This window comes from Notechis scutatus, chromosome 2 (assembly GCF_049901735.1).
Source record: "Notechis scutatus isolate UNSWTSFEM ecotype Mainland chromosome 2, rNotScu1.2, whole genome shotgun sequence".
In the NCBI taxonomy this organism is placed as follows: Eukaryota; Metazoa; Chordata; class Lepidosauria; order Squamata; family Elapidae; genus Notechis; species Notechis scutatus.
The window spans coordinates 99,882,021-99,898,097 of NC_142010.1; the positions used below are offsets into that span (position 1 = coordinate 99,882,021).

A 16,077-nucleotide genomic window follows, 5' to 3' on the forward strand; every position below is an offset into this window, starting at 1 on the left:
CTCCTTACTGTTATCTGGACTTGAGTCTTGTGGTGGCTGCGGTCTTGAAAGGAGGGGGTTGCCTCGCCCAGTGTATGAGTCATAGAGAGCAGACTTCCCTTCCCAGCAGGGCCAAGGGCTCAGCCACTTGCCTGCCGGGAAAAGCTCACTTTGCTTGCTAGGGTCAAAGCCATGGCTGCTCTGAACTGGCCAATGGCAAGGGTGGGAAAGAAGTCTCTAGAGAAAACAATGCCTAGAAGGGAAGGAGACCATGTACAAATCAATCTTCCAGTTCATACATCATCTTTTCTACAGTCTGAGAGTATAATAGGCTTTCTTTCCCTATATCTATATTCACCAGTATGCTTCTCCAGCTGATAAGGGCTAAATATCAGATTTTTGGCTCAGAGGAAGTAGCAAATTAGCTAGCCATCATTGCCACAAACATGGCCCTGGAAGTCATCCTAGACCAAGGGTGTGAAACTGGTGGCAGGATACATCACGCACAGGCCACATCCACCCCAACTCTGCAAAGACAAAAAACATTGTGATGTGTCATGTGATGTCACATAACATGATCGAGTTTGACACCCATGTCCTAGATGTATGCCTAGATCATGCATGATTGGTTGAAGGGATCTTAACTGTTCAAGGGAAAGACCCTCTTCAGGATGTGTGTCATTCTTAACCTAGCCCAGGGATATCAAATGGATCAGACATGCAAAAATGCATATTAAAAGAGTATTTCTGTAATTATCTGTTCTGATCTTTCGGGGCAGCCCCACAGAGCTTGCCTGTCCCTATTGACAGTTGGGAAATTCCAATAAGGGACAGAAGCAGAAGTCTATATTCATTTAATTGGCTACATCGAAGCAGGTCCCCAAAGGGATTCAATAATGTGGCTCCCAGTTACATCAGCTCTACCTTTTTACTGTTCATGTCCATCCTTCTTAACTGCTACATGCTCTCCTGCCCATAAATATAATTTGGAGTTGTCTTGATCTTCTGGACACCAGCACCTGCCTGGTTCCTCCCTAGCCTAAGCTGTAATTACCAGTTATTAAGGGTCATTAACAAACTGGGAGTTAATGACTAGGTAGGAACAATTTGGCCACAGCATTTGGGGTGTTGGCTTCTTTACCTGCCTGTTTACATCATTGACAAATAATAGAATACCATCAAAAAGCACAGATGGATAGCCAGTGCTTCCACTAAGATGGATGCAAATAGAACAGACTTCAGTTTCCTTAAATTCTATTAGAATTATGTAGACCTTGGGGAACGGTAGATATTTACTATGAATGAGCATGGAATCAGGTTTTTCCTAATCCTATAACCCTAGAATCACCTCCTTATCTCCTGTGTATTAATTAAATGTGTTTGACAGAAGCTGGGGAGCAAACCAGAGAATTCTGATTCAATGCCAACTTACTGTTTGCCTTATCACTAAAATTCCCAGGTTATTCTTCCTGGAATTAATCATGTCCTGCTTCAGACCTGGGTGTTATCCCCATACTGTTTGACTGGGCAGTAAGTACACTTCATTCTAGACACTGAAGGTAATATATTGTGTAACTAAATATGCCCAGTCCCTAATTCCTAGTGTTACTATCAACCCATTCTATATTTTTACTCCAAAACAGAGAAAATCAGCAACAAAATACTCTTTCCCTGACCTCTCCTTCCCATTCCTAAATATCCTCCCCTTGTCTCCTCTGTTTGCTTTTCTGTGAAATCATCTGTTTTTAACTGTGGGCGGCTTCTCCAACCAGGACGTGCCTAGAGCAGAACAGCTGCCCAACAACCGCACGCCAGAGACAGGGTGTGTACGTGCAACAAGAGGCTGGATATATGTGGTACAGAATTTGTGATAGGATACATTGTGCAGAGAATAAATGGGTGTGTGCAGGGATATACAGGATCATGTGAGAGAGGATGATGAAGAGTCCAAATGAGGTATTTGTTGGATTGAATCAAGTGTTGTATGATTTGCTTACATTGTACAAATTTGTGGAGAGCAGAAGCATACTTCAAGCAAGTGATGGAGAAGGCATTTTAACTGGACAACATATGTGGAAAAGTGTGTAAGAATACACTTTTCCATATATGCTGTCCAATTAAAATACGTTCATACTTTATAATGATATAAAATCCAGCATACTGGAAACTATTACAAAGCATGAGTGTTTACATAGTCCATAAAGAAGTTTTAGATGAAAAGTATAGGCACAATTTTGTCCGAATATATGTGTGTTTGAGGAGGGAACAGTTATATAGTAGTATCTCATGCTAATGTATAAATTCCCATTCACCCAGTTGCTTGCAATAAGAATCACTTATAAGAATCCAGTATGGAGTATTTACTGAAATTATTTTTTTTCTATGCCACAATTCATCTACACCAAGTGACAAATGGGATCATAACACAAACCTTATTGAATAATATCATTCAAGTATTGTTTGAAAAGTTGAATAGATTGCTTTGCATAAGAAATGCCATTCAGTTTCACTCTTCTGTATGTAGGAAGAGACTGCCAGAAAACCCAATTTTAAACTCTATCTCCACCTTGTTTCAAGGCAGATTTTCTTATCAACAAAAAGTCCTAAAGATGACAGAGGGAGTCTTAATAGTAATATATTCAGCATGATTAGACAAAAGAAATTAGATCACCAGCTTTAAAAGATGCTATATTAGAAAGGCCAGCTTTTAAAGGCTGATCCTTAAAAACCATATTGGTCAGATAACAATCCTACTAAGAATTAAGGTTATCATCAAAGCTGATGGGCTATCAAGGAAGAGAAGTCAAAAATTGAATCAATGACTGCTATGAAGAGATATGTACCTAATAATTTGTGGTACTTTTCTTGATTATTAAGCGTGCTTCACATACACATTATGTGTCACAGATGGAAGGTTTAAAGAATACTAACTATAATGCTGCCTAATGTTAATGACTGAAATTCAATCAGGAATCTTCTATGCCAGGGGTGTCAAATTCACAGCGTCACAGCGTCGTCCCATGATGTACTGCAACTTTTCCCTTCACTAAACTGGGCATGGCCATGGCCAGCGCATGACGCATCTGGCCTGTGGGCTGCAAGTTTGACAGCCCTGCTCTATGCTGTATTCCTAGGTTGCCTTCCAGATGAATAGGTATTGCAATTCCCAGAATTCTCAGCCAATCCAGCCAAAGCAATTCATTACACTATCTAGGAATTATGGGATTTCTAATCCCAACATATCAGGTGGGTAATCAGATCAGTCACAGCTGATCTGGAGTACGTGGCTTATTAGAAAAATTAAAAAATATCATCAGTATAATAAACTGTTCAGCATAATCTGCAAAACAGAGATGGAGTAATAGGGGTAGCAGTGATGGCAATGACAGAAAATGACCCCATAATCAGTAAAAACACAAAAAGAACATACTTCTTTTTTATGTACACATCATTTGGAACAAATATGAAAAACTAATATATGGGTTAATACTAGACTGTCCTAGGAAGGGAAGCTGGGAGCAGACAGTGTCTGAGTTGCTCCTGAGTCACAGAGGCCAATAACACGTTTCCACCAAAGGTAGCCAAAATAACCCTGCTGGGAACTTTCCCACATGGAGTTTGTTTTCCATCTCAGTGGTTACAAGAAGCAGGGGACATGAGAAAATAAAACACATTGCTCTCTAGTGGGATATATATTTGCCAAAAGCTGCTAAGTAGTTAGCGTGGCACAACAGAGATTGGGTTGGGCTTAAAGGCAAAAAATAAAGATTCTAATCGCTATTCTGAAACATGATGGGCCATTGTCGAAAAGCTTCTACCATTAGCTTCACCTATGTAACAGGGTGTTTGAGACTAAACGTATTTTTGCATACCCTGAAAACTTTCTCTAACTGGGGGTCAACAAAATATTTTGGGACCACAATCCTCAGAATTCCCAGAGGTACCAAAAACATCTGGTTGAAATTTCTTAGGAATTATAAAAGGAAAGATTCTACATACATGTCATAAAGAAATATATAACTTACTCAAAATTATGAGCTTTTCTGGTTTAAGAATGTTCTTTTAAAAGTACCACATTTAACAGTAATCTAATAAGATTAAAGTTGATGTCTGCCATGCTTATTACTTAAATTATAAGATTTTTAGATGTCTAGACATGTCAGTTCTATATGACTTTGAGAGCCAGTTCGGTGTAGTGGTTAAGGTACTGGCCTAGAAACCAGGAGATTCTGAACTGATGCCTCCCTTAGGCATGAAAGCTGGTTGGGTGAGGTTGGGCCAGTCATTCTCTCTCAACCCAACCCACCTTACATGATTGTTGTTGTGGGGAAAAATAGAAGCAAGGAGTATTAGATACTGTATGTTCACCGCATTGAATTATACATAAAAAGATGGGATGAAAATATAATAATAATGATAATGTCAACATATATCTAGTTATGTTCAATAAGATATTTTGCTAAGTAAATATCTACCACTGCACCCCTAAATAGTCCACTTCTGTGGATTGGAGCTAAAAACTATAAGAGATAACTTCTACAACAGAGTGATATTGTTGGAAGAGTGTGACTTTGGAAACTAAAACAAACATAACAATCACGGGACTGGGTAGCGGCTAAGGAACAGAATGAGATGAAGGTAGAGGTTCACATATTGTGCTAAGGCATAGTTTAGGTATTTCATATTTGGTTGGGTTCACATGGTTTACAAAAAGATGGTTTACAAGTCGCAATGCCTGTGGTCACATACCATCGTTAAGGCCCTTTGTTCTTAGTTGCTGCCCTGATTTCCAACTACTACAGTAATGTGTAACAATTTCAAGTTGTTTACAGTCATTGAGGCTGTCTTTAATAGTTTCAACATAAGAGATAAAATATTAAGATAATATCAGTGTGGCTAACTACTCAACTAAGGTTCTTTCTTGTGAGCCTGGGGTGGGAGGGTGAAATAAATGTAATGTGTGAGCTAGAGCAGTGGTCGCCAACCACTGGGCCAGGGACCACTGGTGGTCCATGAGAAAATTTTGGTGGTCCGCAGAGAAATGTCACCCCCAAACCACCCCCAAAGCAATTAATCCAGGCTGCGCAGGAACACAACGCTGCACCACCCACATGGCCCACGGGAACACAAGGGTTGCATTGCTTGCATTGCGAACATGAGGTAGTGAGGGGGGAAAGGCAGAGGGAGGGAACTTACCCCACTCGCCCCACGCACCTGGCCTGGCTACTGGTCTGCTTTTTTCCGCTTCTTTCTTCTGCTTTTGGCTGCACACAAAGAAAGCAGCAAAAATCTTTCTTTCTCTCCCCCAAACTCCGCCAGAAATGAGTCTTTGGGATCCTGCAAGGCATCCTGCTCCAAGAGGCTGTGCCATTCTGGTGGAGTTTGGGGGAGAGAAAGAAAGACTTCAACTGCTTCTGCTGCTTTCTTTGCATGAAGCCAAAAGTCTCTCTCTCTCTCTCTCTCCCCCCCCTCCCCTGAGAACGGAGCTGGAAACGGTATCCTGCGATCCCAAATAAAGAATGATCAATTGGTAGGAAAATGGGGTGGGGAATTTTCCTGCAGACTTTTTTGGGGATTTTCCCAGGGTCTCTGGTCTGTGGGAGGGATTTAAAATTATGAGTTTGGTGGTCCCTGAGGTCCAAAAGGTTGGCAACCCTGGATTAGAAGGTAAGTCTGTACACAACTTCAAAATCACCTCTGAAAAATACATTTGTATCTGTGTGTGTATGTGTATGTGTACACACACACACACACAGGGGACACGGTGGCTTAGTGGCTAAGACACTGAGCTTGTCGATCAGAAAGGTCAGCAGTTTGGTGGTTCGAATCCCTAACGCCGTGTCACGGAGCAAGCTCCCATTCCTTGTCCCAGCTTCTGCCAACCTGGCAGTTTGAAAGCACGTAAAAATGCAAGTAGAAAAATAGGGACCACTTTGGTGGGAAGGAAACAGCATTCAGTGCGCCTTTGGCATTTAGCCATGCCGGCCACATGACCATGGTGACGTCTTGGGACAGCGCTGGCTCTTCTTTGGCTTTGTAACGGAGATGAGCACACCGTCCCCTAGAGCCAAGAACGACTAGCACGGATGTGCGAAGGGAACCTTTACCTTTACCTATACATACATACATACGGTACATATCCCCACCAGAGCAACCCTGTGAGGTGGGCTGGGCTGAGAGGGAGAGACTGGCCCAAAGGCACCCAGTTTACACCACTTGTTTTGAGAAAACCTCCCTCCTTCCCCTTCCTTAAGCGACTTCTGCCTCCTTTCCAGCCATGAGGTCCAAGTTCTCCACGGTGGCCAGTGTGCACGTCTACAGCATCCAGAAAGCCCAGCTCAGGGACAGCAGCCCCCTCTTCAACACCAACTACGACATCCTCAAAGTGAATCTCGAGAACTGCAGCAAGTGAGTGGGCTCATGGCAAGGCAACCGTCGTCATCATGGTGGCTGCTCCGCTGAGCTACGCACTGCAAGCTGCTAACCTGACATCAGTAACGGGGGGAGGGAAGCATTGGGGCTGGGAAGGCAGGGAGGGATCTTACAGGAATCAAACCCAAGACGTACCATCCCACGGGAACCACTAGCCGCCAGCGAGCGCATGAAGAGAGGGCTTTTAAACCATTTGTTAACACCTGATTGAACCTTGTCTGATAACCAGGGGGGATTGTCCAGGACAAAAGGAAAATTAACTATATTTTGCACGCAGAAATCTCTGAGCCAGCTTTGCCTCTTCTGTAACCACTTTGGCTTTACTAAAGTAGAGTTTTCCTTGACTTACAATCACAATTTTCCATTGCTAAGTGAAACATGTTTTAAGCGGATTTTGCCCCATTTTACGACCTTTCTGCCAGAGTGGTTAAGTGCATCACGGCAGTTGTTAGTAAAATGGTTAAGTGAATCTGGCTTCCCCCATTGACTTTGCTTGTCAGAAGGTCGCAAAAGAGGATCATGTGACCCCTGAGACACTGCGACCGTCGTAAATACGAGTCAGTTGCCAAGTGTCTGAATTTGGATCACATGATCATGGGGATGCTGCAGCGGTTGTAAGTGTGAAAAAACTGTCTTAAGTCACTTTTTTCAGTACTGTTGTAACTTTGAACGATCACTAAATGAACTGTTGTAAGTCAAGGACCACCTTTTGGCTAATCATGGGCCAGGAGTCTTCCTTTCCTAATTGACCCAAGTTGGGACAGTTGACAAACGGATCTCAGCGAGCTGGGTGGGACTTTGCTGAACACTGAAATTGTTTCCAGATCTTTGACAATTTTACTTAACAATTTCCTCACTCAACAACATACATTTTTGGGCTCAACTGTGGTCGTAAGTTGAAGACTGCCTGTATTTAGTTCTGCTGCCAACTTTCATTTGCCTATATCAGATGAAACGCTAGTTGGGACACTGAAGTCATTCCTTAGAGACTCATCACTCAAGTCAAAATCTAATTCCTTCTCAGAGCAACACAAAAGCGAGGCATGATGCTACCCCCTAGTGGGGACTCTCCTACCTGAATCTATCCAACTCCCGCTTCTCCTTTCCACAGACTTCATTCCTCGGCATTTTAACGTACCCCGTGGCGAATCGGTTTATTGCTAACGCGTCACTGGTGCAGAGCGCCTGGGGGAATCTGTTGAGGGTTTTGATGAGAAGGCTAGGCGGCCAACACACTGACATCCACAACAACCCTCACCAATGGTTTTCCGTACTACGGGAACATACGTGAAATAAAATATGCCTCTGAGCATGTATAGAGCGTATCTCTTACTACACAACCGCAAAGATGCTTCTCCCATAGGAGGCCTCGAGCGCGCGCGCGCGCAGCCCCCTCCCCCCGCCCTCTTACAGTTAAAAAAGGACACCGAGCCAAACTCCGCTTCCAAGCGCCTTCCTTCTACGCCGAATGGAATAACAATTGCCTAGACTCCTAGAGCGTCTCCAGAGGAGGTTTTCTTCCCCCCCCCTTCAGTTTCCAACCCCGCCCCCGCCGCCTTAATTGCACGCCGGTGACGTCAGGACGGGGCGCGAGGGCCGCTCTAGGAGGCGTGGCTCTTGGAAGAGAGCTCCTGCGAGCGGCGGAGCCATGGGCGAGCTGGGCTCCGGCGAGCGATGCGGGGCGCTTCTCACTTGGGTAAGCCGCCGATGGGGCGCGGGAGGAGGCGGGCTCTCAAGGCAGGGCGCTGCTTTCGCCGTATTTTTCGCGCCGTCTCCCGCAGCGCTGCCTCGCTCAACGCGACGTTTTCCTCCAGCGCCGGAGCCGCCCGCCGCCTTTGCAAGCGGTTTCAACAGGTGTCCTTTTCCTGGGTCTGCCCCGCGTTCGGCTTTTGCCCCTGGAATTGTCCCGGGAGGGAGAAGGTGGCGTTGGCCCTTCCTAAATGCTCCATGCGGAAGGCACCTGCTGCTCGCACCTTTGCATCTGCGGCGGTTACCTGCGCCCACTTGGCAATTGCTGGCCTGCTTCGGTCATAAAATAGGGAGAGGGAAATAATCCATGTTGGGCGGGGCGGCCTTCCTAAATCCATCTGTTTTGGAGATGGCAAAACGAGCGTACGTGAGGAGGGAGCAATGCTGGCTTGGACGTGCAGATGCTTGTATAGACCTCCTGCCGCAGAAGTTTCAACTATCCTGTTGACAACACCAAACACTTCTTGAAGGTCTCTCGATGCCACTAGGCTTCGTGTAAGCATCGATCGCGCTTTTTTTGTAGCCTCTGCTTGGCTCAGAGGGACATTTTATACAGTAGTTACTTTTCCTCTCTCTGTGGTTTGTTGGTTTTTCTCTTTGCCCGCCTTTTTAAACTGTGAATATCTGGCCTTTTCAGGATTCTTGTTGTTTTTTTTACACACACATACAATGTCCCACTTGCTTTTCTGTGAGGATGGATAGCAACTGTCCCTTAAAAGCCAACAGTAATATATGTGCTGCTAAAACATGCATAGCTCTGTATAACACAAAAGACATCTCCTTAAACCTGCTTCAATATTCAAGGTCAGATCTAGTGAAATTGAACTGCTGGTGAGACATACCTGTGTATTTTTCTTAACTATGTTGTTACGGAAGTGCTTTGCCATTGCTTCCTTTTCAGGATGTATTTTTAAACTGGCCTGTAACATTTCTTGGTTATGAGTCTACAAAAGATTGACCAGATACTGCCACCTACTGAGACTTGCACAATAAAGGCTTAAATAACATGTCATGGGGTCAGATTACCAGGTGAATCCATGTTCTGTTAAAGAGCTGATATCTGAGATTACTAGAGAAAGGCTTGTTGGCTGTACTATAACCTGCAGACTGTCACCTGGTACTAACAAGCTTCAGTGACAGGCTTGGCTTGTAATGATGCTCAGGTGCTTCACTGTCCCCATGTATTCAGACAAGGTTCAACTGTGACGTGTTTTGTATTCCTATTAAAATCTTGTTACAATTTTTTTTAGTTTATCAAAATATAAAATATAGAAATATAAAGAAAAATGAGAATAATGGGGAAGGGGGGAAGAAGAAAGAAATGAGGAAAATGTCTAGGATAAAAGGGAAAAGAAAAACAAAAGCATTGACTTCCAACTCTTTGGCACAGTAGAATAAGGTAATAACATACAACTTCAACTTTTTATATTTACATAATTATACAGTATATTCTAGCCATTTCTATAATAGCAAACTTATGTAATCAGCAAAACCCAAAATCAAAGTTTATTTTTTTCCCACCTAAAGCACAAAGTCCAGAAGCGGTTTCCAAATAGAGTGTTCCTGTTCTGTTCTTTCCCTCAGGCTTCTTTTGGTTTGATATTATAGAGGATTACAATGATTTTTATTCTAAATGATCACTTAAATTTTATAATTTGTTATATTGTTTCTGATTGCTAATGCTCCATTTTGTTTTTAATTGTGCACTGGTTCAAGAATTTTTTTGTTATGGCAAGCAAAATATGTTAGTGAAATGCATATAGAACTGTCATCTGTCAAGGTAACAGACTGCATCGTTGCTCAAAGGCAAATTAAGTTTTAACAACACTTTTTTAAAAACTGAGATTAATCTTACCATCCACCAAGAGGGAAAGTTTATATGATTAAAAGTATTTTTATAACGTTAGTAGTTTGTGAGGGAAGATTTTGTTTTTGATTTTTAATGTTGTAGATTAGGCAAGCAAAAGTTATAATGAAATGATAAATGTTTTTAAAGTAGAACTTTTTCTTTTTAATCTTTTCATTATAAAAAAGTTTTCTTTTAATATAAAAAATAATGGTTTCATATACATCTAAAAATTATAACCATTGTCAATTAATGATTTTTATTTATCACATTTATACATTGTTGCAATCACAAAGACTTCTCAGCAGCTTACAGGAATAAAAGACACAATTATAACTTAGACATCCACAATTGGAATGAATTTAAAATAGAAAATACAGAAATGTGTAAGGACAAAACCCCAATGAACCTATATTTTTCATGATATCCAGTGGTGAGATAAGTTACAAATCAATATATTTTAAATTTTAAGTTTATACTTTTTAAAATACATTTTCACTTTGTATATTGTCCCTGTGCTGCTCTCTAGATGTGCATCTAGTAGCAGGATTGTTCTCCACATTCATTTTATTCTCATTAAATACATGTCTCACCTATAGTTACTCAGTTTTTGTCACCCATTGAGGTAATTGCCTCTCCTCATTTGCTACATTTAATGGCATCTGAATAGCCAAAAACCAGGCATGTTGTGACTGCTGGAAATGTAGCTTTTGTCAATATAGGGAACGTGCACACACCTTTCAGTAAGATGCTAACCTCTTAGGGATTGAGGACAAGCAAATAAATTATATTGAGTGACAAGACAGCACTCTAATAAAGAGCAGAGGAAATGCCTTTGAAGAACAGGAGGAAAAGTCACTACCACAGCAATGGTCAAATAAAAGGGCCTGAAGTCTGGCCAAGAAATTAACATGAATAAACATCTTCCAACAAAGTCCCTCCCTAGTCCACAAGAAAATAAAGGAAGGAAGCCATTCAGATCTGCAAGGTTCTGTTACTACAACTTTATGATATAAATAGTATTGACCTACATGGTTTTGGTTTTCTATCCTGATCTTTCTGGAAGTGCTTTTAATTTTACTGGGTATAATACCGTATAGCCAAATTTTGTTTGAGCACTCTCACATGCTCATTGGAATCCCTCCAAACAACTAATCAAGAAGCTTCTGGACTGGTCTGGTTTCAAACTGGGTCACCTCACTGCTCTTTCCATGTCCAAAGATTGCTTAGATTGCTTTGTTCTTTGTTTGGTTGCTTATTCTGTGTACAGTGCTGCTTCCCCCCCCCCCCCCATCAGGTCCTGTCAGGCATAATTCTGTTGTAATGTTATGAATTCTAACTCCTACAATTGTCCAGTGCGTCTAACATTAGTCCTGGCTATAGTCGTCAGGCCTGGGCCTCACACTTCTGTCCTGTTTTCTGCTGCCTCTGCTTCAACTCCCCCAACTGTATATCCCTGCCTGCTCTTGATGATGTGTACCCAGCCTGGCCTTTCATAAGGTAACTGCTGGCCTTGCAAGACCTTCCCTAGGGCAACAGGGGCAGCTGAGGGCAGAAGAGTCAAAAGGACAGAGCTGGGAAGGAGATAGGCGGTGGAGGGAGTTGAAGCATAAATTGAGATTAGGGGAGGAGCTGCCAAGTGCCAGAATTTTGCTCATGTAACCATGGGGACTCTTTAATGGCCATAACTCTGAAGACTGGTCATAAATACTGCTTGTTCATTGTCATTGTAACTTCAAACAATTGCTCACTGACTGTTCCTTGGCAAGATCTGTACTAAAATTCATCTAAAGCTGTTTTCTATCTTGACTTTTGATTTCCCGCTGGCTTTCCCATTGAATTTCTTTGAAGGAAGCTGGCAGGGAGCATTGGAAATGGGTCACATGACCATGGCTGACCATGGCAGCACTGAAGCAGCCACAACTTTGTCAAATTTCAATCCCACAGGAGTTATGGGGTCCTGGATTTTGGATGCATTTTTTTAAGTTAGTTCATTTAATAGTTTTGTTGCCCTAGGATGCATTGTTTTGGCCAGTTGTAGGTTATAAACAATCAAACAGACATGAGAGTTTTAGTAGTAGTATTAAAACATTTACATATTATTAGTAGTATACATTGTGAAATAAACTTAAAATATTATTTTATCTTAAAATCTACATTGACACATTTCAAGGTTAAGTATGTTGTGTGCATAAAATTTCAAGATACAGTTTTGCTGGCTATGCAGCTCCCCAATGGGCGTTTTCAGAATGGCTTGTGCAGATACTGTTTCCTTTACCTTGTGATGCATCATTGTCTAAAATGCCAGCTATTAGGCTTATCCCAGGAAAGAAAATATTACAGTTACTTGTTGCTAGATTTGGATTGACAGTTGTGTGATGAGGAAGGGCAACTTTTTCTCCCACTGCAATAATGAGAAACAAGAGGCTGCATTTGCCAAACGTCTTTTTTTTTTTTGCAAATACATTAAAGGAACAGAGTTTATCTTCTATAAAAATCTGGCAAATCAAAAGCTGTTGGAAGCTTCCTACTTATAAGAAATAATATTTTTATGTGAAACCCAGGTAGGTAATTAGTTGCAAAATTACTAGTACTTCTGCCACATTAAGACTGGAATGGTCACCCACATCTTCCTACTATTCTGCCTGTCCTGCACAAATACTGTACAAATACTGTACAAAGGCAGATAGATAACTCCACAAAGCATCCATACAAAGTCTTTTTTATTGGTTTATCAGGCATCCTGTCAACTCACATTTATGATGAAGTTCTTCTTAATGTCCAATTCTTTGCATATCTGAATTGTGGTGTAGGAAGATAAAGCCTCAACCCCATGATGATTGAAGCGGCTGCATGGTATGATGGTTTCAGGCAAGAGTGAGGGAGACCTCCCCCGACCCACCAAGGGTCAATTTAGCAATCAATCTGGATTACAGATGTGACCACATGACATGGACTACATTTCCCAGGATACCTTAACTACATTTACCATAATGCATTCCCTTATGGGGACAGCTCACAATTCCTAACTAACTATCCAAATCCCATTAACTCTATGGACAGCACACACATAGTGTTTACATCAAGAATGAGCCATCTTTTGTATGAGAAGACTGAAAGTGACTGTCATATTATTAGTGAAAGAAAAAGCAGCTGTCCACATCCTGTTACATTATTAGCAAGATTCATCAGGAGCTCTCAACAGTAAACTATTAGTTTCAGTTAACAAATCTAGATACCCTGCTCCTAAGGGGACCTCATGCAGTCTGATATCAAAGGCTTAAACCAGGGGTATCAAACTGGCAGCCCATGGGCTGGAGGCATCACATGCAGGTCACGCCCACCCCAGCTGCACAAATGGGAAAAAATGTCACAAAACGTCACGTGACGGCAACATGATGCAGCGAGTTTGACACCCGTGGCTTAGACTGTAAAATCTACAGGGCATTAGAGAATGACATTTGATCTAGTAGTTAAGGCACCAGGCTGGAATCCAGGAGATTGTGAATTCTGGTCCGTCCTTAGGCATGACAATCATCTGGGTGCCTTTGAGCTAGTCACTCGTTTTCAGCCCATGATGACAGGTTTAGTGACAAACCAGTTGTCAGTTTCTATGGCAGGCAATGGATCAACACTTAGTAAATCTGAAAAAATCAGAACCCTAGACTTGCAGGAAAACATTATGAGGGCCTTGAGTTTGACACCCCTGCATTACACCATATAATGCCATGTATGTCTTATCAATTTAATTTTTAATATGGGCCATGGTGGCTCACGTGGTAAGATGCCAGGCTTGCGGCCTGCTGAGGCGGTTCGATTCCCATGAGTGAATAAGCCACACAAGGACAAGAAAGGAGCCTCCCCCGAATGCCTACCGGCATTCAGCTGTCCCGGGGTAACACCGCCTGAAAAAAATCCTTTCACAGAGGCAGCTAACCACCTCCATGATCCCTGGCTAACACGTACCATACGCTAAATAAATAAATTTTTAATACAGTATGCGGCAGAGATTGCTAAATTGACCATTTTGATCAAAGAAAAGAATATAAGTACTTTTGTTACTTCATGGCGACTGCTTCTGGATTTTGCCCTTGAGATGGAAAAAAATGAAGCTTTGATTTTGGATTAGATTAATTTTACTAATTAGATTGATTTGTCGGTACAGAAATGGCTAGTTTATAATATGGAAAAGTAAAAAATTGAGTTTCTATTTTAATGCCTTATTCTACTGCAGGGGTGTCAAACTCATATCACGGTGACATCACGTGACATATGGGGACTTTTCCCCCCTTCGCTAAACCAGGCGTGGGTGTGGTCAGTGTGTGACGCATCAGGCCCGTGGGCCGGGAGTTTGACAGCTCTGTTCTACTGCAACAGAGTCGGAAATCAACCCTTCTTTCCCCCTTTTCTCCCTCCCCTCCTCACTTTTCTTTCCCCTTCTCCCCACTATGTCTTACTATTTGCTTTTGTATTTTTGTGTTTTATTCTATAATCTAATAAAATGTTTTAAATTCCAATAAAAAATTAATGCAGTATGCGAAATATTGAAAAATGTAACCCATATGAGCAAAGCAGTCTTGGAATGATTCATAATTTTTAAAAGTGGGAAGGAATTCTGAAAGCAAATGTGTTAAGAAACACTGATACAGTCTAAATAAGGTGAAATATTGAAAAAGTGGGGATATATAAAACTGATATGCTGAGATGTGAGAATAGTTGCATTTTGCTCATTGCATAATGGGATACTGTTGTCTTGCTACCTGTTGATCTATAGGCATAGCTTTTAAGATCTGTAAAGGTATTTGAGAAAATGTAACGATTTTATATTGGTCTTAAGCAGATCATTGGTCCTAAGTACATCAATTTCTCCATAGCAGTTTTCTCCAACCAGACTATCTCTGCTGTCCTAGGCTGAGAATTCCTGTCACTGAAGTGTACACATCTGAAAAGCACCCAGATGTGGAAAGGATGCTGCATACAATTTTACTTAATCAAAAGTAACATTATGTGTAATAACAGAGTTCTTTCCCTTTGTATCTCCTTATAAAATGGAAATTATAAGAAAGTGACAAAATATTTTCTATTGTCACCATATCTAATAGAATCAAGTTGGGCCACTTGAGGATGATTTATAATCCAAGTTTGGTTTATGTTTCATAATAGACCAGGCCTGTCAAACTGGCAGTCCATGGGCCGGTTGTGTCATGCACAGGCCACACACATTCCGGCTCTGCAAAGGCAAAAACTGTCACGATACATCACGTGACATGACTGAGTTTGACACTCAGTCTAAATAGAGGAAATTGCCTTTTGTCTACACTTAACAAGTGATTTTATTTTTTCCAGATGCAAACTTTCCATGTTCCATCACCATGTATCAAGATGGAAGATTTGACCAGTGGAGTCACAATTGCCCAGGTGCTACACAAGATGTGAGTTTCTTGAAGAACCTAGTGGAAGAGGGAAGTGTCTTAAAGCGATTCTCACAAAACGAATGATGGGGAAGTCTAACAGGAAATCCTCAACTAGCCCCTCAATGTCTATTCTCTGTTCCTATGTCTTCAAACTGCTAACATGAAAGCACTCAATGAGAGTTCTGAATGCCAATATCAAAATATTTTGATTATTGACTAGCCTTAAGAAACATAAATAAAGGTTTCCCTGTCCAGTCATGTCCAACTCTAGGGGGTGGTGTTCATCTCCATTTCTTAGCTGAGGGAGCCAACTTTGTCTGAAAACACTGCTGTGATCATGTGGCCAACATGACTATACGCTGAAGTGCACTGTGTATATAACATAGAAAAAAATATGATAAAAGATAAAATCAAAATGAAATAAAAAGATAAATTGAACATGGCTAGTAAGGTATAGCTTTCTTAATAAAGATAAATCACTTTAAACCCTGATATTTTTAACTCATTTCAGTGGGGAAAAAGCCTTTGTAAATATAGCTAGAAATAGATAAACCAGATTAACAGATTATTTACTAAATGTGTAAACAATAACAGATCTGTTACTAAATGTAGAGCAGGGCAAATCTAGTCAAATGTTATTTGTTAAACTTTGATTTA

At 41.4% G+C, this 16,077-nt stretch overlaps 1 protein-coding gene across 2 annotated transcripts in view; it reads left to right on the top strand.

Moving 5' to 3' along the window:
• The first annotated feature begins 7,822 nt into the window (after positions 1-7,822).
• The window catches only part of HOOK2 (hook microtubule tethering protein 2), a 34,774-nt gene continuing 26,519 nt past the window's right edge, over positions 7,823-16,077 (top strand). Inside the window, exons 1-2 of one of the 2 annotated variants that reach the window (XM_026681662.2) lie at positions 7,823-8,107; positions 15,353-15,438. In XM_026681662.2, the coding sequence (XP_026537447.2) occupies positions 8,060-8,107; positions 15,353-15,438 (134 nt within the window). In that variant the 5' untranslated portion in view covers positions 7,823-8,059. The remainder of the gene's footprint in view (positions 8,108-15,352; positions 15,439-16,077) is intronic. The other variant, XM_087955522.1, reaches the window with a different exon arrangement.